Genomic DNA, 26,839 nt, shown 5'->3' with positions numbered 1-26,839 from the left:
ATATTTTTAAAGAGTGAATACTGGTATGAGGTAACTCGTTATCTGCATTAGGTGGCCTACCCAGACCTGGGTAGTGACTACTGTAATTATTATTATTACTGTTATTTTTGCTGAGGCATCACTCATAAACATCCTTGCTACTAGGTGACTATTGCTTATGCTTCCACAGGTGTACCTTTGACATTTGTCATTAATTTAATGAAAGCTCAGTAACACTATCAATGTGATAAAAGATCAAAATTACCATCACATTTCCCCTTTTAACAGATGTCTTGCATTGTAAACAGAATATGTTTAGCACACTGACTTTTTTCCTCTGCATGTTTTAACTTGAATAGTTTGTGCTTTGAGATTTTTGTATTCTTTTAATACAAAAATTATACCCTGTCCACATACATGCTTCTCCTGCCTTCTGAAATGCACCATATTGGGAGATGAGAAAATAGGCCCAGAAAATAGAAAATCACTTAATTAGTAAGATGGTCATTATCATAGACAGTCTCTTGGCTTCCTTCTAGTTAGTCTATTCATATCTCCGCAAGTCTCATTTACTCCCTACCTCACCGAGCATTCTTCATATGACCTAGATATTTTCTGATTACCACAAACTGAACATAGTGTTAAAACAATTGGTGGTGTCTCCATTTCAATTTTGTCAGTGAGTAAAAGTCATTTATCTCATGCAGTCACATTTTAGACATTTTTCTAGAACAGCTATTTAAAACTAATTGGGCTTTTGTGGTGGTTTATGCCTATAATCCCAGCACTTTGGGAGGCCAAGGCAAGAGAATTACATGAGTCCAGAAGTTCAAGGCTAGCATGGGGAACAGCAAGACTGCATCTTTACAAAAAAAAATTGTAAAAAAAATTAGCCCAGCATGGTAGTGCACGCCTGTAGTCTTAGCTGTTCAGGAGGCTGAGGCAAAAGGATTGCTTGAGCCCAGGAGTTCGAGGCTGGAGGGAACTCTGTGATTGTGCTGCTGCACTCCAGCCTTAATGACAGGTGAGACTCTGTCTCTTAAAAAATAAATACAATTAATTCATCCTAAAGCTCTTAAGCTTCTTTCTAGAGCTTCTCAGTTGTAAATATTTTTGAACTTTTGCATGTTTCTCAGTATAAAACCCTTTCAGCTGAGAAAACATTTGTGGTAGGCAGCTCAAAATTATTATTTCAGTTTTTTAGATCAGATATCCTCATAGCTGCTATATCCTTTATCTCTTAAGAAAGGTTTTCATAATGAAACAAAACACTATGTCTCCCTATTTTTCCCCTATATGAGTCTGTTACTAAAAGTACCTGATGTAAAAACTAGTGAAATTCTCTCCATTCCAGAATGTATCTCATCTGATTTAACTTCTTTTTAATTGGGATTAAAAAGAATTATGATTTTAAACTGTTCAGAATGAGGCATTGAGATTGATGAACTCCATTCTTTCATCATCTGACCTATCTGCTCTATTATGTTATCCACTATTGCAGTTGAATGCCATGGCCAACCGAGCAGCTGGGAAGGGATATGAAAATGAAGACAACTATGCCAACATTCGCTTCAGATTCATGGGCATTGAGAACATCCATGTAATGCGGAACAGTCTGCAGAAACTCTTGGAAGGTACAGGGATTTCACCTTGGCTAGGCAAGCGGCCATAGCTTTGCATTATTATGTAAGCAGAAAGCATGCCTGATTTGAGGTGGAATATAAAAGCAAGCAGGTGAGCAGAGTCAGTAAGTGGTTAGGTGTTTAACTGTCGTACAAATCTAGCTTACATAGTACTGAATTACAGCAGTGTTGGTCTGGAAAAAGGAGTAAGATGTTCATTTTCATAATTCGATAAAGTTCATCTGGGTCTGGTCTAGTTGGTATGAAAATTATTTCTCTCCGTAGAAATACAGAGGTTGATTTTCAGGGATAGGCAAACCAACATAAGTATTAAATAAATTTGGGGTTGATTTTATCATCCTCAAGGTAAGAAATTACCTTATTTAATTTGGTATAAGGATTTAGTCTGATTTCATCACTATGCTGATGAAGCTGAATTTAGACCTCAAAAAATAAAGTTGATATCAGACAGTTTTGGTGATCTGTTATCGACTACAAAATGATTAGGGTCAGAAAGGAGGCAAGGTGGGATTGGGGCCTTACAAGACTCTTGGGTGTAGAACATTTCTCCTAAAACCACTACCCAGATTCCATGATGTTCTATGTCACTTCAGGCAGAGATAGTGAAAACCTGCCTTCTTTAGTGAACTCCCCGTTCTTCCTCTCCTTTCTTCAATTTCTTACTTGTGTAGTCTGCCATGACCTCCCCTTTACATCACCCTTGCCAGATCTCATCTGCTCAGTCTGCATCCCTTTTAAAATATTAATGTCCCTCTTCCTTAGGTCTCTTACTCCTTTCTTTTTTGCCCCAGAATATGTTATGGAAAAGGACTTTGTTTTACAAATTTTTAAGGCAAAAGATTTCCCTCTGCTGGCTAATTATTGCAGAGTGCATAAAAATTAACTGGTAATTTTTTTTTCAACGTGTTGACAGAACAGGGCTACAGGGAGTAGATGGGGATGTGGGAGTAGAGACAGATGCTGAGGGCCTTCAGAGGTTGCATAAGTGGGTGGGATTAGGATAGGGATCAAATATGTTTTCTAATCAGGGGAGGTATGTTTTCCTGTAGATGCTAATTCAGTCTTCTGGCTCTCTTCTTGAGAGATTTCTAAGGGCTTGAGAGTGGGTTCTACAGCGTAATAAAGCAGGGGCCCAGGCTAAGAGATCTGGTAGGCTTTAGACCTAGTTCTGTCCCTGACTCACTGTGTGGTTTCTAACTAATCATTTAACCTTTCTGCCTCAGCTTCCTCACTTACAATATGGAGATCCACTTTCTCCCCTTTCTTAATGAATAAATCGAGTTGATCGTGAATTTCAATCTCTGCTTCCTTTTCTACCTTAGTTTGTGAATTGAAAACTCCAACAATGAGTGAATTTCTTAGCGGCCTGGAGAGCTCAGGGTGGTTAAGACACATTAAAGCTATTATGGATGCTGGAATTTTCATTACAAAGGTAATAATCAGGACTTTTAAAATTGCACTGACTTTAATTATGAGATATGTTGAAGTAGTAGTGTGCCATGGAAAGAATATTGAAAAGAAAATCTAGTTTCTAGATTCAGCTTTGCCACTAATTCACTGTGTGCCCTTGGGCAAGTCTCTTTTCTTCTCTGGGTCTCAGTGTCTCCATCTTTAAACAAGGTGGTTGAACTAAAATCTAATGATGTAACTTTCAGGCGGCCACAGAATTCTTTGGGAATATTATTAACCCTCTCCCCAACTGGAAAAATGAACATATGATGGTACATACAGAAAATGAACCTCAATTTCAGAGGGTCCACAGAACCCTGGACTTCACATTAAAAACTCTTAGGTGATCTCTAATCGATAAGTGATAATAATTGATCTCTGGCTCAGTTATTCTATGATATATTTTTGTGTTGATACTAAGGTATTAAGTACAAGAGTGTGTGTGAAATAAATGCAGAGCTTACGTATCTATGAGTTTTCAGAACTCTGAATACAAAGACCTATTTTTTAAAATGTCTTTGTATAGATCTGCCTCCAAATGCAGTCTAGGTAGGCTTTGTCACCCTGTATTTATGCTGACCCATTTATTTTCTGATCTCTAGGACCCTAGGCTCTGTAGCCTTTGTTAAGTGGTTTGTTTTCTTACAAAAAACAAAAACAAAATTCAGTGTATATTTTCTCATTTTGACATTTTGTTTTTATGTATTTCTACATGAGAACTCTCCCTCTTCATCCCACCCCCATTATTTGTTAAAAGTAAAGGAGATAATGACTTTTCATCCATCTGCTATAATTTTCTCAGTTGAAGGCAATGTTATATATAGCTTCTGGCTTAAAAGGTTTGAAGATTGTATGCAATTAACTGCCTTAAATATCCAAGCCCTAATGCTTTTTGCTTTCCTAGTCCTGTTGCCTGCACTTTTCATTGTTATTGATGTTCACTATGTGACCCTGTCAGTTGTTTCAAGCGCACTATTCTAACTATTCTTTGTTCTGTTCCTTTTTCATAGATTCTATATCCATATATCTATAGTCCCTTTCTGAAACCAAGTTTATTAGACCAAAGAGAGTGAGGATGGATAAGAGGGAGATCTGATAGACAGTACAGCCTTATAAATATTGGTTGAATTAAAATGAATGAACCAAAAAGATAGGCTTGGATTGCACAGTGTTTCTGTGTTCCCTATCTCTATTACCACCTATCCAGTATCCCAAGCTTGAGAACCTCAGTCAGCCTTGAATTCTACCTCTTCTCCTCCATCTGGCTATTGCCAAGTCCCATGTGTTCTGCTTCAAAAGTGTTTCTCAAATCTGTCCTTTCTTCCCAGTCTCCACTGCTAATTCTCTAGTTAAGATAGCCACAACACATTGCCCACAGTATAATAACCTCTTAACTGCTTTACTTGTCTCTAGTAGTTACTCTTTAGTTTGGGAACCAAATTGCTACTAAAGTTATTTTTCTTGAACATGTCTGATCATGTCACTTTAAACTCAAAATCCTCCATTGGTTATCAATTCTATTGCCAATAAGAACTCATAAGCTTGACATTCAGAGTCTTTCACAATGTCACCCCAACTTGGCTGTAGTGGACCTCTTGCTATTCTCTAACATACTATGTTACTTCTTTTTCTCTCTCTTTTTAAAATGTTTATTATATTTACTTGTTTTCTCATTACAAAAGCAGTACATGTATATTATCAAAGAAGTAAACATTTCAGAAATATATAACATAAAATGTAAACATTCCCCATAGTTTGTCCCACAGTGCACACACATCACTGATAGTAGTTTAATGTTTATGTCCCTCGATCAGCACTGTCCATTTGAATTTTTTGTGATGATGGAAATATTCTCTATCTGTACTGTCTAATACAGTACCACTACATGTGGAAATTGAGCACTTAAAATGTGGCTAGTGAGACTGAGGAACTGAATTTATGACTTTATTTAGTTTTAACAAATTCAAATTTAAGTAGATATAGGTGGCTAGTGACTACCATATTAGACAGTGCCGTTGTAGAATTTTTCAACGTATAGAGTTACACATATTAATACTTTGTGAAATGAGCTCATACTGTGCATACTGGGTTTTTTTTGTTTTGTTTTGTTTTTGTTTTTGTTTTTGTTTTTTTTGAGACAGAGTTTTGCTCTCGTTGCCTGGGCTGGAGTGCGGTGGTTTGATCTCGGTTCACTGCAACCTCCGTCTACCGGGTTCAAGGGATTCTTCTGCCTCAGCCTCCTGAGTAGCTGAGATCACAGGAGCATGCCACCACGCCTGACTAATTTTTGTATTTTTAGCAGGAACGGGGTTTTGCCATGTTGGCCAGGCTGGTCTTGAACTCCTGACCTCAGGTGATCCACCAGCCTCGGCCTCCCAAAGTGCTGGGATGACAGGTGTAAGCTACCATACCCGTCCCATACTGTTCTTTAATTGACCTTTTATACTTATACTATTTAATGAGCATTTGTTAAGACAGTTCAGTCAGTACTACGTCATTCTTTTCAGCAACTATGTTATATTCCATTGTAGTAATTTACCATAGTCCCCTGTTGATGGAGAATTTAGTTGTTCCTAATTTTTCGCTAATGCAGATATTGCTGCATCAAATATTCTTAAACATGTATCTTTATAGAAGTGGATTTTCTGAGTCAAAGAGTATGAATGTTTCAAATTTTAATAGATGTGGCCGAATTGCCCTCCAAGTAGGTAATACCAGTTTCCATTCCTATCAACAGTGCCTGTTTTTCCATTTTGGCAGCAATGGTTATCATCAATCTTTTTGATCTTTGCCAGTGTGATAGGTGATACATTTTATATTATGTTTTAATTTGTATTTCTTTAATCATTAGTGAAATCCAGCATCTTTTTCTGTCCACCAGTGACTTTGGACTCCGTTTGGAGCCCTAAACAAAGAACATGGTTGCTGCCATCATGCTCTGCCTACTACCTGAGGTGTCTGCTTAATTGAGAAGTCAAAAAGGTTGAAAAACTTTTTTCCAGATCTCTTTAACTCCTTTTTTACCTGCAACCTGACTACTTTTCTAGGAATACCATTTTTTCTTGTACCCCATTACAAAGATTATTCATTGTCCCGCATCATATGAACCACATGACCAAGGGCAGTTTCACTATTCTTGCTCCTTACAAAAGCCCCTCCTCCTTTCAGATCTATTTCATTTAGCTATACCACCCTATACACCTCCTAGTTACTCTTCCCCCTCCATTAAGGATGTTGGGAACAGCCTTGCCACCTTCTTTTCCATCCTGGTTCTTCCCGTCATCTGAAGAGATTTGAATGTCAATATACAATTTATCAAACATTCTGCACTTATAGTTCTTTGGACTTTTTATAATTCCAGCTTTCACATCCTTAATCCAGCTAGCATAGTTCTTCTATCTCATGGAAACCTCTGCACTTTTAACTCCTCTTTTTCCAAACTTCTTTTTTCTTCCCTGTATACCAAGACCGGATAGTATAGCACTTCATCCATTCCACCTTGTCTCTTATCCTTCCACTCTACCTGCCCTGCTAGCCACGGTCATTCTCTGCTCTTACACCCTGACCTCTAAGCATTGCTGCAAATAAATATATCCCATAGATATGTTAGTTGGTACTATCACAGGTTTATGCTTGATAGTCTTAGCTGAGGTCCTGTAGTTGCAGGGCCACGGAACAGTTATTTTATGTGTATTTGGTTGGCTTCCAGTCCTGTTTCACCAAGCAGATATTCCTTGTACCTTGCTTTCAAACTGGCTACATCATGGTAACTTCCCCTCTATAAGCCCATATTGAAACATGTCCTTCATGGAAAAATGTATGTAATACCTCTTCTCACTATTATCCTTACCAAATTCTTCACTATCTCAGAGGGCATGGTGCCCCATCTTCTGTGTAAGGATACTCACTCCACCTATATTTGAAATTCCATCTCTTCCTACTTTAAGGAACCAACTCTATCGGTTAAACCCTCTTTGTCTTACATTTTCAACCTATTATTTTCGACTGGCTTCTTCCCTCAGTAGTATGCTCAAATGGTTTCTCATTCCTAAAGAAAAAGTACTTTTTCAGTCTTCTAGCTATTGCCCTCTTTCCTCTTGGATATAACCTTCTGAAAAGTAGTTAGTCTTTCCTATTAGTACTTCATCTCCCTTCACCTTTCAGCCCACTGTGATCCAATTTTCATATATTGCTCTTCCAGAGGTCTTATGACCTTTGATTTGTCGTATCTAAGACTCACTTGTTAGTCTTCACTCTATTTTGACCTTTCTGTTGCATTTGGCACTGTTCACTCCTTTTCACTTTGAACCCTTTTTATAGTCCTGACTTTTATCCAACTACTCCCTCCTGGATCTTTTTTTTTTTTTTTTTTTTAACCTTTTGGGCTTTTTTGAACAGGCTGACTCTTATGATAATCCTCCTTCCTCTACATGCCCTTTAAGGGTCACTGCTTTTTAAGGTCTTTTCTTTTGTCACATTTGGTCTCTGCCTGGACAGCGTCAACTATGCACACAGTGTACAGTGTATACTACTGTCTCTATTCAGATAGTGGTGAAATCTATGCTCTGGCTCAGATCTTTCCCTCTTCTGATCTTTAAACCCACATATCCAATTGTCCCACTGGACTTTCCATTAGATGTCCCTGAACTACCTCAAACTCACCATGGCCAAAACAGAAATCTTACATATCCCCACTACTACCTAAAACTTTCTTTTGTGTTCATTATTTAGTCTAATGGCACTACCATCCACCTGGTTGCTAAACCACACATTTCAGAGTTATCTTTAAGTTTTCCTTCTCTTTCATCCCATGTCTAGTCTCTCACTCTGTCCTGTTAAAATGTTCATAATTAAAATCCCTCTTCTGTTTTTCAGCTCCACTGCTACTACCTTACCTCAGGCCTATATGGACTTCCACGATTTTAGTAGCTCCCTAACTGGTCTTCCTATATCCAAACTCATGTCCTCTCAATCCATTCTCCTTACTGCCACCACAGGGATCTTTCAACGATGTACATCTGATCATGGCACTCCTCTGCTATCAACTCCCTATTGCCATCAGATAAAATGTATACCTGATTTGTCTGACCCTTGTCCTCCTAGCCGGCTCTATCACTCCTTGTTCTCTCACTTCCAGCTTAGCCTGAGCCATTAAGTGTTCTTCCTCTATGTCATGCCTCCTTGCAGTGTACACTCTGTTACATCATTCTCCAGCCTGAAATGTCCTTTCCTCCTGGTCCATCTGATAAATTCCTATTCATCTTTCCAGACCCACCTTAGTTGTCTCCTCCTCCCTGGTTATCTTTTGTGCCTTTGTTATACCTGGCATGGATTTTTACCTTTTATTTTTCATTGGTTTGCAGCCATGCATGTAAGTGTTTGTCTCTTTTGTATTCCCAGTGCACATCATAGTGCCTCTTGTACAGTCACTCAATTATTGGCTAGGTGTATGGATGAATGAATGAATGAGTGAATTAATGTCCTTCTTCACCTAAGGAAATCCTAGTCTTTCTTCAAGGGTCGAGCTTCCCTGGCTCCTGCAAAAGAATATTGTTACTATACATTACTGTATATTACCAGTAGTTTTTCCATTGTATTTTAATTATTTATTTATCTTCGGTCACCCTGACTAGTTTGTGGGTTCCTTGAAAACAGAAACTGAGTCTTATTTTTGTATTTCTAATACCTGGCACATAGAGGCGCAAAATTGTTAGAATGAATAAGTGAATGGTCAATATGTACCATTGCCAAAATTTCCCAGGTTGAGTAACTGCCCAGATTTTTACATCATTCTGATTGTATTTATATAATCGCTTATTAAAGTGACCTAAGACAGGCGAGCACCTCCATCTTATGTTGAAAGCATTTGTGTTAGTAAGACTAAAACAGCTAGAGGAGATTGTTGTCAGATCTGGGACTAGAATGCAGAGCTGTCTGTGTTTTTGAGTGTGAATTCTTCCTCCAGTTCACCTATTCCTCTGAGAATTGATCCTTGGTTTCTTCAGAAGCTTAGTGAATTTAGAAATCCCCTCATTTTTCTTTTTGCCCTGCATTATGGGTTAGTTTTGATATTCTTTTCCTATTTGGTAAGCTGTCCCTCTCTTGCACTCCATTGTTTTCCTTTTCATTCCCCATAGAAGATGCTAACTTTATGAGAAAAAATTAATGTAGCCCATAAGACCAGGTTCTCTGTGCTTTAGGGACTGTATTTGGCAACTCTTTAACCCAACAAGCTATGCAAGGGTTGCTTATGGTACTTTTTTTTGCCTCTTGTCTTCACAGGCAGTGAAGGTAGAAAAGGCCAGTGTCTTAGTCCATTGTTCTGATGGGTGGGACCGCACAGCACAAGTCTGCTCGGTGGCTAGCATCCTCCTAGATCCATTTTATAGGACATTCAAAGGACTCATGGTAAGAGAGCACGCTACTGTATTTTACTTTGTGTAAGAGACAGATTGCGACAAAATAAAAAGAACTCTCAAACAACTTTTTTTTTTTGCCAGAATTAACTCTAAGTCTACAAAAATAGCTTTTTCAATTTAGCTTCTTTTCATTAAATTTAGGTGTGTACTATCTGTATACTTTCTTTTGTATGTTCAACATACTTCTTACCTATCAGAACATAAGTTATATGTAATAGACTACTGTACAGAGTAGGAAAAGCTCAAAAAGTTTGCAAAACTTAATGGATGACTGTTAAATAGGCTGTCCAAGGGGCTCATCATCTTTAACATGTCAGCTGTTTGAATGTCAGACTCATGATTGTTTTCTAGTGCTGAATCTAAGGCCTCTTAGTTGATCTTTCTAAGAAACAGGACTCACCATAGTGGTTTATTCTCATTTCTTTGGAAAGCTTTTTCTTTTTCTTTTTTTTTGAGATGGAGTCTTGCTCTGTCACCCAGGCTGGAGTGCAGTGGTGCAATATTGGCTCACTACAACCTCCGCCTCTTGGGTTCGAGTGATTCTTGTGCCATAGCCTCCCAAGTAGCTGGGATTTCAGATGTGCACCACCAAGCTCGGCTAATTTTTGTATTTTTAGTAGTGACTGGGTTTCGTCATATTGGCCAGGCTGGTCTCAAACTCCTGGCCTCATGTGATCTGCCCTCCTCAGCCTCCCAGAATGCTGGGATTACAGGTGTAAGCCACCATGCCTGGCTGGAAATTTTTTTTTGATGGTTAAAAATGGTTTTGTTACTAATATAAAGCTAAGAGCTGCCTTTGGATTTCTGTTTTTCAAAGTTTGAGTTTAATATCGTGCTTGTCAGGATTGCATTTAGTTATGGCTCAGTGGCTTGTCACACATCATGTGAAAGCCAAAGGAAATTTGACTCTGGATATGTCTGAGAGCATCTGAAATTTGAAGGCACCCTGTATAGGCCTGTGAATGAAATCTAAGTTACTTAGTTATCATTTAGGAAATTAACTATTTTATGATCAGTTCAACCATTTCAGCAAAGTGTTTTGACATTCTTGTGTGCATAATTAATTCATTTTATGATTTTCCTAATGCAAACTCTTTCTTTTGTATAAAATGAAGATCTTGATAGAGAAGGAATGGATATCCATGGGCCACAAGTTTTCCCAAAGGTAAAAATATACTCATTTTGAAGGAAGAGGCTGAGGATAGTTCATTAGGGTGAAGTATGTCAGAACCTCAGTATGTACATGTAAAAGAAGGAAGAGGAAGTTGAACATTGCATAAATCTCTTTTCATCAAGAAACAAGTATTCTAGATACTATGCTAGGGCACTAAGGTGACAAAAGTAACCAGAATATTATCCCTGTTTTTAAGGAGTACAAGTAATTATATCAAATTGTTAAATATTTCAAGGAAGAAAAAGGCATCACAGGCTACAGAAGGAAAAGTGCTTAACATTGCACGAAGAGGTCAGGGTAGGCTTCCAGGAGTACACAGCATTTAAGGATGAGTTTTTGGAAATGAGAAGAAATATAATAGGAAGAACAAGGGAATGAGGAGGTCATTCAGAGGGACTAATATCAAGATAATGCACCTTAAAAGGTGCACCTTTTGAAAGATAAAAGGTGCAGATTTGTTCTTTTTTAAGGGGTGAGGATAAGGGCTTATATTTATCTGTTGTCTGCCATAAACCAAACTGCTTCACTAAGGCTTTATCTGTGTTATCAGAACAATCGATAAATATTTGTCAAATGCCTAACAATGTGCTGTATATTATATCAGACACTAAGCTGATTCCAAAGGCAAATAAAATTTGAGATTTGACTGGGCACAGTGGCTCATGCCTGTAATCCTAGCACTTTGGGAGGCCAAAGCGGGTGAATCGCCTGAGGTCAGGAGTTTGAGACCAGCCTGGCCAACATGGTGAAACCCCTTCTCTACTAAAAAAACAAAAATTTAGCCAGACATGGTGGCGAGTGCCTGTATCCCGACTCCTTGGGAGGCCGAGGTAGGAGAACCGCTTGAACCTGGGAGGTGGAGGTTGCAGTGAGCCAAGGCCACACCATTGCACTCCAGCCTGGGTGACAAGAGCAAAACTCTGTCTAAAAAAAAAAAAAAAAAAAAAAAAATTTGAGTTTTACCCCAAGGAGATTATAATTCAGGTCTTATTTTCCCCCATTGATATGTGTTCATTTAATTTCATTTGGTTGCCACTCTCTAGCCATCTGGGTCCATGTATTTATTCTTCCTTCACCCACAAACTTTGGACCAGTCATTATGTTAGGTATTGAGAAGACGGAGTTGAATCAGATATAGTCCCTATCTCTTCTTTGAAAGAAAAGAAAAATCAGTGATGACAGTGTAGTATGGTAAGTGCTTAAGACAGAGGAAAACATAAACTAAGGAAGTTTACCCATTCTGGGGCAAAGAAGGCTTCCTGTAATAGCTGACATTTTAACTGAGATTTAAAGTATGAGTAGATGTTATTTAGAAAGGGAGAAAGCATTCTAGCTACTGATGTGTTTTAAACCATAAAGGCATTAAACAGGATTATGTGTTTGAGGAGCTGCAAGCAATTCAGTGTGACTGGGTCAAAGGGTGTGTAGGGAGAATAGAGGAAATGAGGCCAGGGAAGCGGAGCCAGAGGAGAAGATCATTCAGAGCCCTGGTTTTTTTTTTTTTTTTTTTTTTTTAAAAAGCTAAAACACTTGAGTGTTTTGTGTACATAGTAAAGCTATATTGGAGGACTTTGGACAAGGCAGTGACATGATGTTTAGATCTATATTTTACAAATATCCCTCTGACAGCATGCAGAAGATTGAAATTGGTGGCAAGGGGCTGAATTAGTAGGCTACCAGAATTGATGAGGGCCTGAAAAAAGACAGAAGCAATGGGATAGATACAAGGGTATTCAGGAAGTAGAACTCACCAGAAGATGGGAGGAAACATTAAACAGTTCTGGGATGAGGTTTCATTCATGTACTTTAATAAATGTTTCTTAAATACTAATTTTGTGCCAGACACTATGCAGTAAACAATATAGATGTGGTCATTGCTCACATAGAGCTAAATGTAGCTATTTAAATTAAATTAATTAAAATTAAATACAATTAAAAATTCAGTTCCTCAGTCACAGTATCCACATTTCAAGTGCTTAACAGTTAGTGGCTGCTATATTGGACAACACAACTGTATAAATTTTCCATCATTGCAGAAAGTTCTATTGGAAAGAGGGTGTATAAAAAAATAGACTAGATGACCAAAGGGTTTAGAGTATGGATGACAGTGAAGGACACCAGCAGCTAAGAGGTCTGCTGGGATTAACTAGCTTTGAAATTCTGGCTGGCATTTTGGTATGAGGTGTTTCCTTGCTGCTGCCAACAGAGACAAAAGATGACCCTCCTACAGCCTATTCCCAACAGTGTAATCCTTAATGCTAACTAGTGTCTTCCTTTACCTTTATTTGCATCTCTCAGGTGTGGCCACCTCGATGGGGACTCTAAAGAAGTGTCCCCTATCTTCACCCAGTTCCTAGACTGTATCTGGCAATTAATGGAACAGTTTCCCTGTGCCTTTGAGTTTAATGAAAACTTCCTGCTAGAGATTCATGACCATGTTTTCTCCTGCCAGTTTGGAAACTTCCTTGGTAACTGCCAGAAGGATCGGGAAGATCTAAGGTGAATTTACTTTGTGAGAAGACACTGAACAGGGAGAAGGGGGTCAGTGCAAAAAGAATGTACCTACCACCCTGAATTTGACATAGCAGTCAAGAAAGGGGAGGAGATAACAATAATAAAAAGAACTTTTGAAGCATAAAGCACTCAATGTTTGCACAGAGATCTCTCAGAACCCTGAGATTTCACATCTGTAAAATAGGGATAATAATGCCTACTTTTTAGAGCAATCATGAGGATCCAATAAAATAATGGATGTACAAGGCCTTTGCAAATAATTAATTGCTGTGCAGGTACAAGTAGTCATTATCTACAGTCCTTTCTCACTCATATCAGAGATCACAAACTAGCAGCTCGTAGGCTGAACCCAACCCAACAGGCATGATTTGTTTAGTCTGTGGAGTATTTTTTTAAACTCCTAATTAGTTGCCAACATTTTTGTTTATTTCCGTAGGTGTTTGGGGAACAGGTGGTATTTGGTTACATGAATAAGTTCTTTAGTGGTAATTTGTGAGACTTTGGTTCACCCATCTCCTGAGCAGTATACACTGAATCCAATTTGTAGTCTTTTATCCCTCACCCACTTCCTACCCTTTCCCCCTGAGTTCCCAAAGTCCATTGTGTCATTCTTATGCCTAGTTGCTAACATTTAAATATCAGTAGATTTCACATAAAAATCCAGTTATTTTAGAATGTTTTTTATAAATATTCTGAAAAATCAGGAGCTTTGGCAACACTAGACTGTGTTTTCTCATGATAATAATAAGCTAGAGGTGAATAGTAGCTGTTCCATTTGGATGAGGCAAACTCACTCTTGTTGACTGCAGTTCTTACCATTCTCTATAGTTTATTCTTAGCCCATTTCTAATGTTATCTGCCTAGTTCTAGCAGGCAATTGAGTTTGCACCCCTCTCTTAAACTAACATCTTGGCAATATATGAGACATAAGTACTTTTTGAAATTGACAAGGTAGAGCTCCTATGAACAGTATCTTCGTTATTTTAGAGACAGAGAAAAAGAAATAGAAAAGTAGCTGTTTCACAACTCACTCCTATTTCACAGCTGTTGGCTGAGTTAGTAGTTAGCCCAACCCACAGGGCCCTTTATAGCATAGCCAGGATGACATTACTTCTCTGTGATTTGGTTTTCCTGTCAACATAGAGAACAATAATAAGTCTTTCTGCTTCAACATTTGTATTTATTTGGTAGTGTCTCTCTTGATGCCATGCATGTTTCTCTCTCTCTCTCTTTACAACTAGACCTTTGTCACTTTCTCCCCAAATTCTTTTAAGGTATTCATTCTGTCTTTGTTTACCTATGCATTAAAACCGAGAATCTTTTCCATAATCTTTTTCCTTCTCTTAAAATCAAGTCAATATATGTGGTATTTTTCACACAAATCTGGATATCCATTTAAAAAACATAACAGTTGAACATTTTAACATATTTTAAAATAGTGATTACTTAAAATAAGCAGAAGTGTCATTCATTCATGAACGGAAAAGCACGGGCTTTAGAATCAGGCAGACTTGGGTTCAAACTTTGGCTTTGTTACCTACTAACTATGTGACCTTGAACAAAATAATATTTAGTTTCATTTTCTCGGTAATTTTGGGCTAAAATATCTCAAAAGGTTTTATTGGGAAAATTTAAGGAGGTATTTTAGGTAAAGAGTTTGGAACAGTGTTTGAACACATAGTAAATACTCAACAAATTAGTTACTTTACCAACGGAATTTTTTTTTCTGTTATAAACCAACAGCAAATGAGAAAGATGGATATACAGAGCCTTTGGCCTCACTGGAATGCTCTGACAATTGTAAAAGTTACAAGACCACAATTTTAGGTCTTACTGCTTATATCACTCTTCATTTCTCCTTTAGCTTCCTTTGACATGGTGTGTGTGCAAATGACCTTCTCATGAATGGTTATACAGCAGCTCTCTTTGGGAACCAGTGGATCTCATGTATTTTGAGGTGTTAACTAAGGGACTTGCTTACTGGTTAAGCAGGCTCCCCATGGTCTCAACTAAAGTATAAGAATCAGTTCTGTAATATAAATGCCATAGTCTTTAGTTGCCCACCTGGGATAGCTCATGAACATTTTCTAGTATAAATTTCCAATTGTCTTTCACTATGTTAAACCTTCTGAAGGGAGGAGAAGCTGGCTTTAAGTAAAATGAAAAATAGAAGAGCCACAAATTCACCCCGTAGAACCTATCTCTTAACTTACCAGACTTTTAAAAGCAATTCCAGAATTTTTAAAACCAGAAAAGTCATTAGTTCATAAAATCCTTGATTTGGAAGATAACTTAGAGGTCACATTTAACAGTGAGGAAATAGGCCCAGAAAAAACTCGGGATTTTCTTAAGATCACACAGCTGTTCCACACAGAGACTGGACTTAGAACCTCCTGTTCTCCAATATGGAACTCTTTCTAGCCTCTCATTTATTTTAAAGATGGATAAATTGAAGCCCAGATAATTTGTTACTCCATCAACACTTTTTATCTACTTATTTTTATTCTGTCATATCCTGTCCTCCTTTCTTGAGTTGGGTTACTTGTTAGTAAAATTTGCTGCTTATCAGTTCAACAGGACTATTGAGATTACTTGCTTACTGCTTTTAATTTTTTGGCTTGTTTTTCTTTTCTAACAGAGTCTATGAGAAAACACATTCTGTGTGGCCTTTCTTGGTTCAGAGGAAACCAGACTTCAGGAACCCTCTCTATAAAGGCTTCACTATGTATGGGGTACTCAATCCTAGTACTGTGCCCTACAACATTAAGTAAGTTCTTAAGTTTTTCCCTCCTTTCTTATAGCAGGTCCCAGGGTCTCAGCTTCCTTGCTTCTCCTTAGATAGCTGCCATCATCTGTACAAGCCTGGCTATGGAGTAGGATACTCTGTCCTCATATCACCCATACCTTGCTGCTTCTGAAAACAAGAGCCCAATTCCTTTTGGTTTTCAGGGCTTTGCTGTTACCTGCTTAGGGAAATAGATAAGAAATTGTAGTTGATTTGTAGGAATACAGCCAGTCAAGATACCATTTGTTTGATTCATTTACTCTTCCTCTGTATCTTCTACTTTTCTGTCCCTTACCCAATAAAGAAAAGAAAAATAAAGGAAACCAGGAGAGTGCTGGTAATGTTTGTTATATTTTTCCAAAGCTTCTGCAGGCTGAAGCACTCACAAAGAGTGCAAAGCAGACATTAATATATTTATTAGCTCTAATAGCTCATTTTGTGGATTCTTTAGGATTTTGTAAATGTAAGATCATGTCATCTCTGAATAGAGAGTTTTATTTATTCAGTTGCAATTTGGATGTCTTTTATTTCCTTGCCTAATTGCTCTGGCTAGAACTTCCAGTACAGTGTTGGGTAAAAGTAGTGAAAAGAGGCACCTGTGTCCTGTTCCTGATTTTTTTTAGGGGGAAAGCTTTCAGTCTTTCACTATTGAGTATTGATGTTAGCTGTAGGTTTTTCACAAATTTCCTTTTTCATGTTTCGGATGTTCTCTTCTGTTTCCAGTTGAGTGCTCATTGTATTTTTTTTTTTTGCTATTATTATATTTTAAATTTTAATTGACACAATAATTGTACTACATATGGGATATAGAGTGATTATGCTGTATTTGCCTTTGTGTGCCCGGCTTATTTCGTTTAACATAATTTCTCCAAGCTCATCTGTGTTGCTGTGAATGACAGCTTTTCTTTCTTTTATATTGCTAAAATAATATTTCCTCGTGTGTATATATCACATTCTCCTTCTCAATCCATCCGTTTATGAACATTTAGGTTGATTTCATATCTTGGCTATTGTGAATAGTGCTGCAATAAACATGGGAGTGCACATACCTCTTCGACACAATGACTTCATTTTCTTTGGATATATACCCAGTAGTGGGATTGCCAGATAGATCATAGGGCAGTTCTATTTTTATATTTTTAGGAAGTCCATAATGTTTTTCATAATGAATGTATGATTTACATTTCCACTGATAGTATGTGAGCATTCCCTTTTTTCCACATCTTTGTCAGCGCTTGATATGTTTTGTCTTTTTGTGAATAGCCATTCAAACCTGGCGAAATGATATCTCATTGTGGTTTTGATTTGCATTTTCATAATGATTGGTGATGTTGCATTTTTTTCATATACCTATTGGCCATTTGTCTTCTTTTGAAAAGTATCTATTCAGATCTTTTGCCCATTCTAAAATCAGATTGTTTGCTTTGCTATTTAGTTGAGTTTCTTATATATTTTGGTTATTAATCCTTTTTAGAAGGATAGTTTGCAAATATTTTCTTCCATTCTGTGGGTTGTCTCTTCACTTTGTTGATTGTTTCCTTTACTGTGCAGCAGAAGCTTTTTAGTTTGATGTAATCCCATTTGTCTACTTTTGCTTTTGTTACCTGTGCTTTTAGAGTCATAGCCAAAAAATCGTTGCCTAGTCCAATATTATGAAGTGTTTTCCCTATGTTTTCTTCTAGTAGTTTCATAGCTTTCAGTCTTTCATTTAAGTTTTTAATCCATTTTGAGTTGATATTTGTATGTGATGAGAGATATGTACCTAGTTCCTTTCTTCTGCATATGGGTATCCATTTTTTTTTTCCAACACCATTTACTGAAGACTGTACTTTCCCCAATGTTTGTTCTTCACACCTTTGCCTGTATATGCATTTGTTTTTCTAGGGTATCTATTCCATTGGTCTATGTGTCTATTTTTAGATCAGTACCATGCTATTTTGCTTACTATAGCTTTGTAATACATTTTGAAATCAGATAGTGTGATATCTTCAGCTTTCTTTCTTTCTTCCCCCCCGCCCCCCCACACGTTTGCGTCAGCTATTCGGGATCTTTTGTGGTTCCATACGAATTTTAGGATTGTTTTTTCTATTTCTGTGAAGAATGCCATTGATATTCTCATTAGGGATTACATTGAATCTGTAGATCACTTTGGATAGTGTAGACACTTTAACAATATTAATTCTTCCAGTCCATGAAGATGGGATATCCTTCTGTTTATTTGTGTCCTCTTCAATTTTCTCCACCAATGTTTTATAGTTTTCAGTGTGAAGATCTTTCACCTCCTCTGTTAAACTTATTCCTAGGTATATGTTTTTTGTAACTATTGTAAGTGGGATTGTTTTCATGATTTCTTTTTCGGATAGTTTACTATTGATGTATAAAAATACTGCTGATTTTTGTATCTTGCAACTTTACTGAATTTGTTTATTAGCTCTAGCAGTTTTTTGGTGGAGTCTTTTGGGTTTTCTGTATACGGTGAACCCTTAAACAACACGGATTTGAAATGTGTGAGTCCATTTATATGTGGATTTTCTTCCACCTCTGCAACCACTGAGTCAGCAAGACAACCCTTCTTTTTCCTCTTCCTCCACCTACTCAACGCAAAGATGACAAAGATGTAGATGTTTATGATGATCTACATTCACTTAATTAATAGTAGATGTATTTTCTCTTTCTTATGATTTTCTTAATATTTTTTTCTTTAGCTTAACTTATAAGAATACACTATATAATACATATAACATACAAAATAGGTGTTAATCAATGATTTATGTTATTGATCAGGCTTCTGGTCAACAGTGGGCTACCAGTAGTTAAGTTTATTGGTAAGTGAGAACTTATACATTGATTTTCCAGTGTGCAAGGGTCTGACAATTCTAACACTGGTATTGTTTGAGGGTCAACTGTATGCACTCATGTCATCTGCAACCAGGGATAGTTTAACTGCCTTTCCAATTTGGATAACTTTCATTTCTTTTTCTTACCTAATTGCTGTGGCTAGGAATTCAAATACTGAATAGAACAGAAGTGGTAAAAGTAGGCATTGTTGTCTTGTTCCTGATCTTAAGGAAAAGCTTCCAACTTTTCCCTGTTCAATATGGTGTTAGCTGTGGGTTTGTCATATATGACTTTTATTTGTAGTGAGGTACATACTTTCTATACATAATATGTTGTTTTTATCATGAAGGGATATTGAATTTTGTCAAATGCCTTTTCTTCATCTATTGAAATGATCACATGGTTTTTGTCCTTCATTCCATTTAGTGTTCTGTGTCACATTTATTGATTGGCATATGTTGAGCCATTCTTGCATCCCTGGGATGAGTTCCACTTGATCATAGTGAATAATCTTTTTAATGTGCTGTTGAATTCTGTTTGATAGTATTTTGTTGATGATTTTTGCATTTGTGTTCATCAGGGATATTCTTTTTCAATTGTGTCCTTGCCAGGCTTTGCTATCAGGGTAATGCTGTCCTTATAAAATGAGTTTAGAAATATTGTCTCCTCTTCAATTGCGTCAACTAATTTGAGGAAAATTGGTATTCGTTCTTTAAATGTTTGATAGAATTCAGCAGTGAAGCCATCGAGTCCTGGGCTTTTCTTTGATGGGAGATTTTTATTACTGTTTCGATTTCATTACTCACTATTGGTCTGTTCAGATTTTCTATTTCTTCTTTTTTTTCTGTAGAAAACTTATTTTTTCTTTTTTTTTTTTATTATACGTTAAGTTCTAGGGTACGTGTGCACAACGTGCAGGTTTGTTACATATGTATACAGGTGCCATGTTGGTGTGCTGCACCCATTAACTCATCAATTGCATTAGGTATATCTCCTAATGCTATCCCTCCCCCCTCCCCCCACCCCATGACAGGCTCAAGTGTGTGATGTTCCCCTTCCTGTGTCCAAGTGTTCTCATTGTTCAATTCCCACCTATGAGTGACAACATGCGGTGTTTGGTTTATTGTCCTTGCAATAGTTTGCTCAGAATGATGGTTTCCAGTTTCATCCATGTCCCTACAAGGACACAAACTCATCCTTTTTTATGGCTGCATAGTATTCCATGGTGTGTATGTGCCACATTTTCTTAATCCAGTCAATCATTGATGGACATTTGGGTTGGTTCCAAGTCTTTGCTATCATGAACAGTGCTGCAGTAAACATACGTGTGCATGAGTCTTTATAGCAGCACGATTTATAATCATTTGGGTATATGCCCAGTAATGGGATGGCTGGATCCAATGGTATTTCTAGTTCTAGATCCTTGAGGAATCACCACACTGTCTTCCACAATGGTTGAACTAGTTTACAGTCCCACTGACAGTGTAAAAGTGTTCCTATTTCTCCACATCCTCTCCAGCACCTGTTGTTTCCTGACTTTTTAATGATCGCCATTCTAACTGGTGTGAGATGGTATCTCATTGTGGTTTTGATTTGCATTTCTCTGATGACCAGTGATGATGAGCATTTCTTCATGTGTGTGTTGGCTGCATAAATGTCTTTTGAGAAATGTCTCTTCATATCCTTTGCCCACTTTCTGATGGGGTTGTTGTCCTTTACATCCCTTGTAAGTTGGATTCCTAGGTATTTTATTATCTTTGAAAATTGTATATGACCAGGAATTTATCCATTTTTTATAGGTTATCTGGGTTTTCTGGCATTGAATTGTTCCTGATACTATCTTGTGATGCTTTTTATTTCTGTGTCATCAATTGTAGTATCTCTCTTTTTTTAAATCTGATTTTATTTGAGTCTTCTCTGTTTTTTCTTAGGTCAGCTAAAGGCATCTCAATTTTATCTTTTCAAAAAAACTACTCTTTGTTTCATTGATCTATTTTAAGTCTCTCTTTTCTTTTCTTTTTTTTTTTTTTTTTGCGACAGGGTCCTGCTCTGTCACCCAGGCTGCAGTGCAATGGCACAATCATGTTTGACTGCAGCCTTGACCTCCTGGGCTCAGGTGATCCTCCTGCCTCAGCCCCCCTGAGTATCTGGGACTACAGGTGCATGCCACCACATCTGGCTAGTTTTTTAATTTCTTTGTAGAGTTGGGGGTCTCACTATGTTGTCCAGGCTGGTCTTGAACTCCTGGCCTCAAGCAGTCCTCCCTCTTGGCCTCCCAAAGTGCTGGGATTACAAGTGTGAGCCACCAGGTCCGTCCTCTTTCTTCTCTTCTCTTTTCTTTATTTTCTTTCTTTCTTGAGATAGGATCTCACTCTGTTGACCAAGCTGGAATACAGTAATGCAATCATAGCTCATTGTAGCCTCAAAATCCTGAGCTCACATGATCCTCCTGCTTCAGCTTCCCAAGTGGCTGGGACTACTGGTACATGCAACCACACCTGGCTAATCTTAATTTTTTGTAGAGATGGGGTCTTGCTTTGTTGCCCAGGCTGGTGTAAACTCCTGGCTTCAAGTGATCCTTCCACTTTGGCCTCCCCAAAAGTGCTGGAATTATAGGCATGAGCTACTGTGCCTGGGCTCTTTCATTTATTTCTACTCTTTATTATTTCTTTGCTTTTACTAGTTATAGGTTTACTTGGGTTTTAAAATGTTTAATTCCTTTGGTGCATTGTTAGGTTTTTATTTGTGATCTTTTTTCGTTTTCAATGTAGACATTTATTGGTATAATATTTCCTTTTAGAACTGCATTAGCTGTGTCCCAAGAATTTTGGTATGTTGTATTTCAATTTTCATTTCTCTCAAGAAATTTTTAAACTTCCTTTTAATGTCTTCATTGACCTGTTGGTGATATAAGAGCACGTTGTTTAATTTTCATGTATTTGTGAATTTTCAGAAGTTTCTGTTGTTACTGATTTCTAGTTTTACACCATTCTGGTAAAAAATATACTGGAAATTATTTTGATTTTCTTAAATTTGTTAAGGCTTGTTCTACAGGCTACCTGTAGAACAGGTAGATCTGTCCTAGAGAAAGTTTCATGTTCTGTTGAGAAGAGTGTTTATTCTGCAAACATTTGGTCAAATATGCTGTAAATGTTTGCTAGGTTCATTTGATTTAGTGTGTCATTTAAGTGTGATGTTTCTTTATTTTCTGTCTGGATGATCTGTCCATTGCCGAAAGTGACATGCTGAAGTCTCCTTATATTATTTTATTGCAGTCTATTCCCTTAGATCTATAATAATTGCTTCATTTATTTGGGTACTCTGGTGTTAGGTGTATACATATTAAAAATTTTCGTATCATCTTGTCTAAATAACTCCTTTGCATTATATAATGACCTTCTTTTCTCTTTTTATAGCTTTTGCCTTAAAGTCTATTTTATCTGTTATGATTATAGCTACTCCTGCTCTTTCTTGGTTTCCATTTGCATGGAATATCACTTTCCATCTCTTCACTTTCAGTGTGCATGTCACTCTGGGCAGGTACCCCCTGGAATTGGTATGCCTGGCTGGTAAGTATGTAGGCAGCAGAGGTCTGCCAGTTTGGGGCGGGGCTCCATGGAAGCAACATTTCTGGCTGGTATACCATTGTCACATGGGGGCCAAATCACCATCTTGGGGCAGGGGCACCTGGAAGCAATATGCCTGGCTAGTGAGTGCACGGGGTTGCACATGGACAGTGAACCTGGCTGGTGAGTGTGCTGACTGCGCACATCACTGGGCAGTACTCAGTTTCTTTACTGGGCAAGATTACCTATTCCTCTAGGGACAGAGTACCACTTGCCTTTGTGCTGGAGCAGTGGACCTAGACTCTGAGAGGCTAGGGTTGGTTGCTGCAGTCACCAAAATGTGCAAGACAGAGCCTTTCCTAGGCAGCTTGTTCTCAGAGGATAGAGTGCTGTGACAGCTTGGCTGGGGAATGGTGCACCACCATTAAGGTGGTGTAATGGCAGTGCAGCTTCAGCAATGAAAAGATGCAGTTATTGCTGGCTCCTGGAGCAGGATACACGCTAGCTGTGGCTCTGGTTTCAAGACGGCACTGTATAGCTGCAGCTTGGGTTATGGTGAGAGAAAGATGTACAGTGAGTAATGAAATTGAAACCATAATAGAAAGTCTCCAATCAAAGAAAAGCCCAGGACTCGATGGCCTCACTGCTGAATTCTACCAAACATTTAAAGAACGAATACCAATTCTTCTCAAACTAGTCAACAAAATTGAAGAGGAGACAGTACCTCCAAACTCATTCTATAAAAACAGCATACCCTAATACAAAAACCAGACAAGGACATAACAGTAAAAGGAATATCCCCGGCCAATACCCCTGATGAACACGAACGCAAAAGTCCTCAACAAAATACTTGCAAACAGGGCCTAGTCATGGTGGCTCACACCTGTAATCCCATTACTTTGGGAGGCTAACGTGGAGGATCACTTGAGCCCAGGAGTTTGAGACCAGTCTGGGCAACATAGTGAGACCTCATCTCTACAAAAAAATAAATAAAAATAAAAAAAATGAGGCAGGAGTATGGCTGAAGCCTAGGAGATCAAGGTTGCAGTGAGGTATGATTGCACCACTGCGCTCCCACCTGGGTCACAGAGCAAGACCCTGCCTCAAAAAAAAAAAAAAAAAAAAAATACTAACAGAATTCAACAGCACATTAAAAAGATGATTCACTATGATCAAGTGGAATTCATCCCAGGGATACAAGAATGGCTCAACATGTGCAAATCAATAAATGTGATACAGAATGCTGTGGAATGGAGGACAAAACCATATGATCATTTCAACAGGTAAAGAAAGAGTAGTTGACAAAATTTAATATCTCTTCATGATAAAAACTTAACAAATTATATATGGAAAATATGTACCTCAGTACAATAAAGGCCATATATGACAAACCCACAGGTAACAACAGGGAAAAATTTAAAGCTTACCTACTTGGAGTTTATTGAGCTTTGTAGTTATCTAGATTCATGTCTTTCATCAAATTTGTGACATACTCTCTCATTATGTCTTGGAATATTCTTTCCCTCCTTTCTATCACTCTTATCCTTTTAGGACTCTCTCTATGCACTTATTGGTCTGCTTAATAATCTTCTACAGGCCCCTGAGGCTCTTGTCATCATTTTTCTTTCTGTCTCACAGACAGGGTAACCCCAGTGGACCTATCTTCAGGTTCATTAATTCATTCTTTTACCTGCTGAAATCTGTTGTTTAACTATTCTAGTGAGTTTTTCATTTCAATTATTGTACTTGTCATATCCAAAATTTCTGTTTTGTTTTGTTTTTATTATTTCTGTCTCTTTATTGATGCTATCTATTTGGTGAGATACTATTCTCCAGGTTTCCCTTAGTTATTTTTCTATGGTTTCCTTTAGCTGTTTGAGCATATTTAAAACAGTTGATTTAAATTTGTTGACTAGCTAGTATCTGGGTTTTCTCATAAACAGTTTCTATTAATTGTTTCTCTTATGAATGGGGCATATGTTTTTGTTTTTTTTTTCTTAATGCCTCATGATTTTTTTTGTTGTTATTGTTGAAAACTAGGTAGTTTCAATATTATAATGTAGTGGAAATCAGATTTTTACCTCTCTCTAGGGTTTTTTGTTGCGCCTTGTTGTGGGTTGTAATTGTTAGTTTCGTAGTTTTTCTAAACTATGTTTTTAAAGACTGTGTTATTTGCCACATGTAGTCAGTGAATTCTCTGTCAGTTAGCTTAGTTCTCAGATAGTGATTTCACAGAGATTTCCTTAAATTCCAGAAAAATAACAATAGTTATTCTAGCCTTTGCAGGTTGGCTTTTTGTTGATGTATTATCTTCAATGCTTAGCTGGGCCACTTGTATCTTAGCCATGTCCTGCTTCTGTGGAGCCTAAAAGTAAGCCACAGGTGAAAGCTTAGGGTCTCCTCACATATTTTCTGAGAATAGGTCCAGCCCTCGGCATGTGTCTGACCTCCTACCTGGTATTTGCAAGAGCTTTCCAGAGCAATTTTTTTTCTTATGTATCTGCTTCCCCAGCCTTTTTCTTCCCAGGCTTTTTATTCTGTCTGCTGCTTGCTCCATCTATTATCCCTTGCCTCAGGTGGCTGTGGCTAGTATATTTGCCTTTAAGCGCTTTCAACAAATATCATGAAAAAGGCCACTCCAGCTCTGAGAAAGTTCCAAGGTGGACAAAATAAAGTCAAGGTCCTGAGCCTATACCTTAGGGATCTACCAGGCAGGCCAAAATATATAACCATAGTTTTCTGAGATCAAGATTTATATTGCTTCCCTTGCAGCAGCAAGCCACATCAGTAATGTAGTCTACCATCTCCAAGGCCGTCACTAAGCTGGGGAATAGGGGATGGCAGAGAGGGAAGTCGACATGTTGTAGCACCCTCTTACCAAAATTTATTAGTCTCTTTTTTTAACTAAGTATTTTCCTGGTTTTTGTAGTTGGTGTAAGTTTATTTAAATTAGATTCTAGAATTTGAAAATGTTTATTCTTACAGTTTCTTCCTGCTTAATTATTGCTTTCATGGAGGTATGGAGTTCCCTACTCCACCATTTTTGGTGTTATCACCAGTGATAGGTATTTTTCATTGCCACCAATTATTCTTTTTAGCTTTGAGTATTCCAAATGGGAACTTCGCAGTGAAGTGAAGGTATTTTACATGTACTTATTGACAACTGTAGTGCCAGAAATTCTGCATTTCCTTAAGATATAAAAACCAGATTTAGGCTGGGCGTGGTGGCTCATGCCTGTAATCCCAGCACTTTGGAAGGCCTGAGGTCTGGAGTTCGAGACCAGCCTGACCAGTATGGTGAAACCCCGTCTCTACTAAAAATACAAAAATAACCCCAGCTACGTGGGAGGCTGAGGCTGGAGAATTGCTTGAACCCAGGAGACGGAGGTTGCAGTGAGCCAAGATCGCGCCACTGCACTCCAGGCTGGGTGATAGAGGGAGACTCCATCTCAGAAAAACAAACAAAACAAAACAAAAAAACAGATTTAGGGGAAGATGGAGTCAACATATTTTTCCTACTCCCCCCACTAAGTAAAACTAAAGCCCATGCACATTATGAAACAAATATTAACCCATCATGAAAAATTCAGAGTAGAAGGCAGATTGGCTAGGGTCCACAGGACCTAAGGAACAACACGATGGTGAGTTTCTTGGGTTTTCTTTTTGCCTCATATAACCCAGACTTGGAGATAAAGAAGCTGACAACCCAGAAATAACATGGGAACAGAAAAAAAACCACAAATAGAAGTCATCTCTTTCTAGCCAAAGGACCAGAAAAGAGCCTAGTAAGACAGAAAACTTGAGAAAATAACTGCTCTGTGTCAAACACTACAGAAAACACTATGGCTCTACTTAGTCAGAAAAGGCCATGTCAGGAGTCTAGATTTCTGGCCTCATCGAGCTATCACAAAATACCCAAATGGCCCCCTGCCAGGGTGGTGTCAGAAAAGGCCAAGTGAGGAGTTGGAATTTAAATCCCTAAAAGAGACACTTCTGTCCCTGAGGTGTCAGTGGAGACCATATGGAAAGTCTGGACTTCCACTAAGTGGTAATCCCTCCCCACTTGGATATGATCAGAAGAAGCCTAGTGGAGAGTCTGGACTTTCACCTAGCATTAATATGGCCATGCCCTGTGTTGTCATTGGAGGTCACATGGGGAAAAGCAATGAGCCACTTTTATCCAATGCAGCTAGGGTGTTATTAGCATAGACCAAGTGGGAAGCCTGAATCCCCACTTCTACCCGGTGGTACTATGGGGCATCTCCCCAACTTAAGTGTCAGTGGAAACTAAATGGAGAACCTTGACTTATATTCCCACCTGGCAATAATGAGGAGGCACTCCTCCTTCTTTATTATCTCCTGCCAAAACAGTGTTATAGTAAGCCTGCTAAAACAGCAGATCTAAATGCAATCCAGAGTCTCGTCACAAAATTCCCCAAATATTTAGGTTTCAGTTGAAAATCAGTCATCAG

The 26,839-nt window shown here is 38.0% G+C and overlaps 1 protein-coding gene across 17 annotated transcripts in view; it reads left to right on the top strand.

Annotated features, from left to right (window-relative positions):
- Window positions 1-26,839, top strand: part of MTMR8 (myotubularin related protein 8) — a 111,437-nt gene that overhangs the window by 45,742 nt on the left and 38,856 nt on the right. For 12 of the 17 annotated variants that reach the window (XM_065538544.2, XM_074028855.1, XM_074028853.1 and 9 more), the window contains 6 exons: window positions 1,481-1,613; window positions 2,945-3,054; window positions 9,354-9,479; window positions 10,606-10,655; window positions 12,963-13,163; window positions 15,817-15,945. In XM_065538544.2, coding sequence (XP_065394616.1) covers window positions 1,481-1,613; window positions 2,945-3,054; window positions 9,354-9,479; window positions 10,606-10,655; window positions 12,963-13,163; window positions 15,817-15,945 — 749 coding nt within the window. Of the gene's footprint in view, window positions 1-1,480; window positions 1,614-2,944; window positions 3,055-9,353; window positions 9,480-10,605; window positions 10,656-12,962; window positions 13,164-15,816; window positions 16,282-26,839 lie in introns of those variants that run through there. The other 5 variants (XM_074028854.1, XM_065538543.2, XM_074028861.1 and 2 more) reach the window with 3 other exon arrangements.

The sequence above is a fragment of the Macaca fascicularis genome, chromosome X, assembly GCF_037993035.2.
Source record: "Macaca fascicularis isolate 582-1 chromosome X, T2T-MFA8v1.1".
NCBI lineage: Eukaryota > Metazoa > Chordata > Mammalia > Primates > Cercopithecidae > Macaca > Macaca fascicularis.
This window is presented reverse-complemented; position numbering and strand designations above follow the sequence as displayed.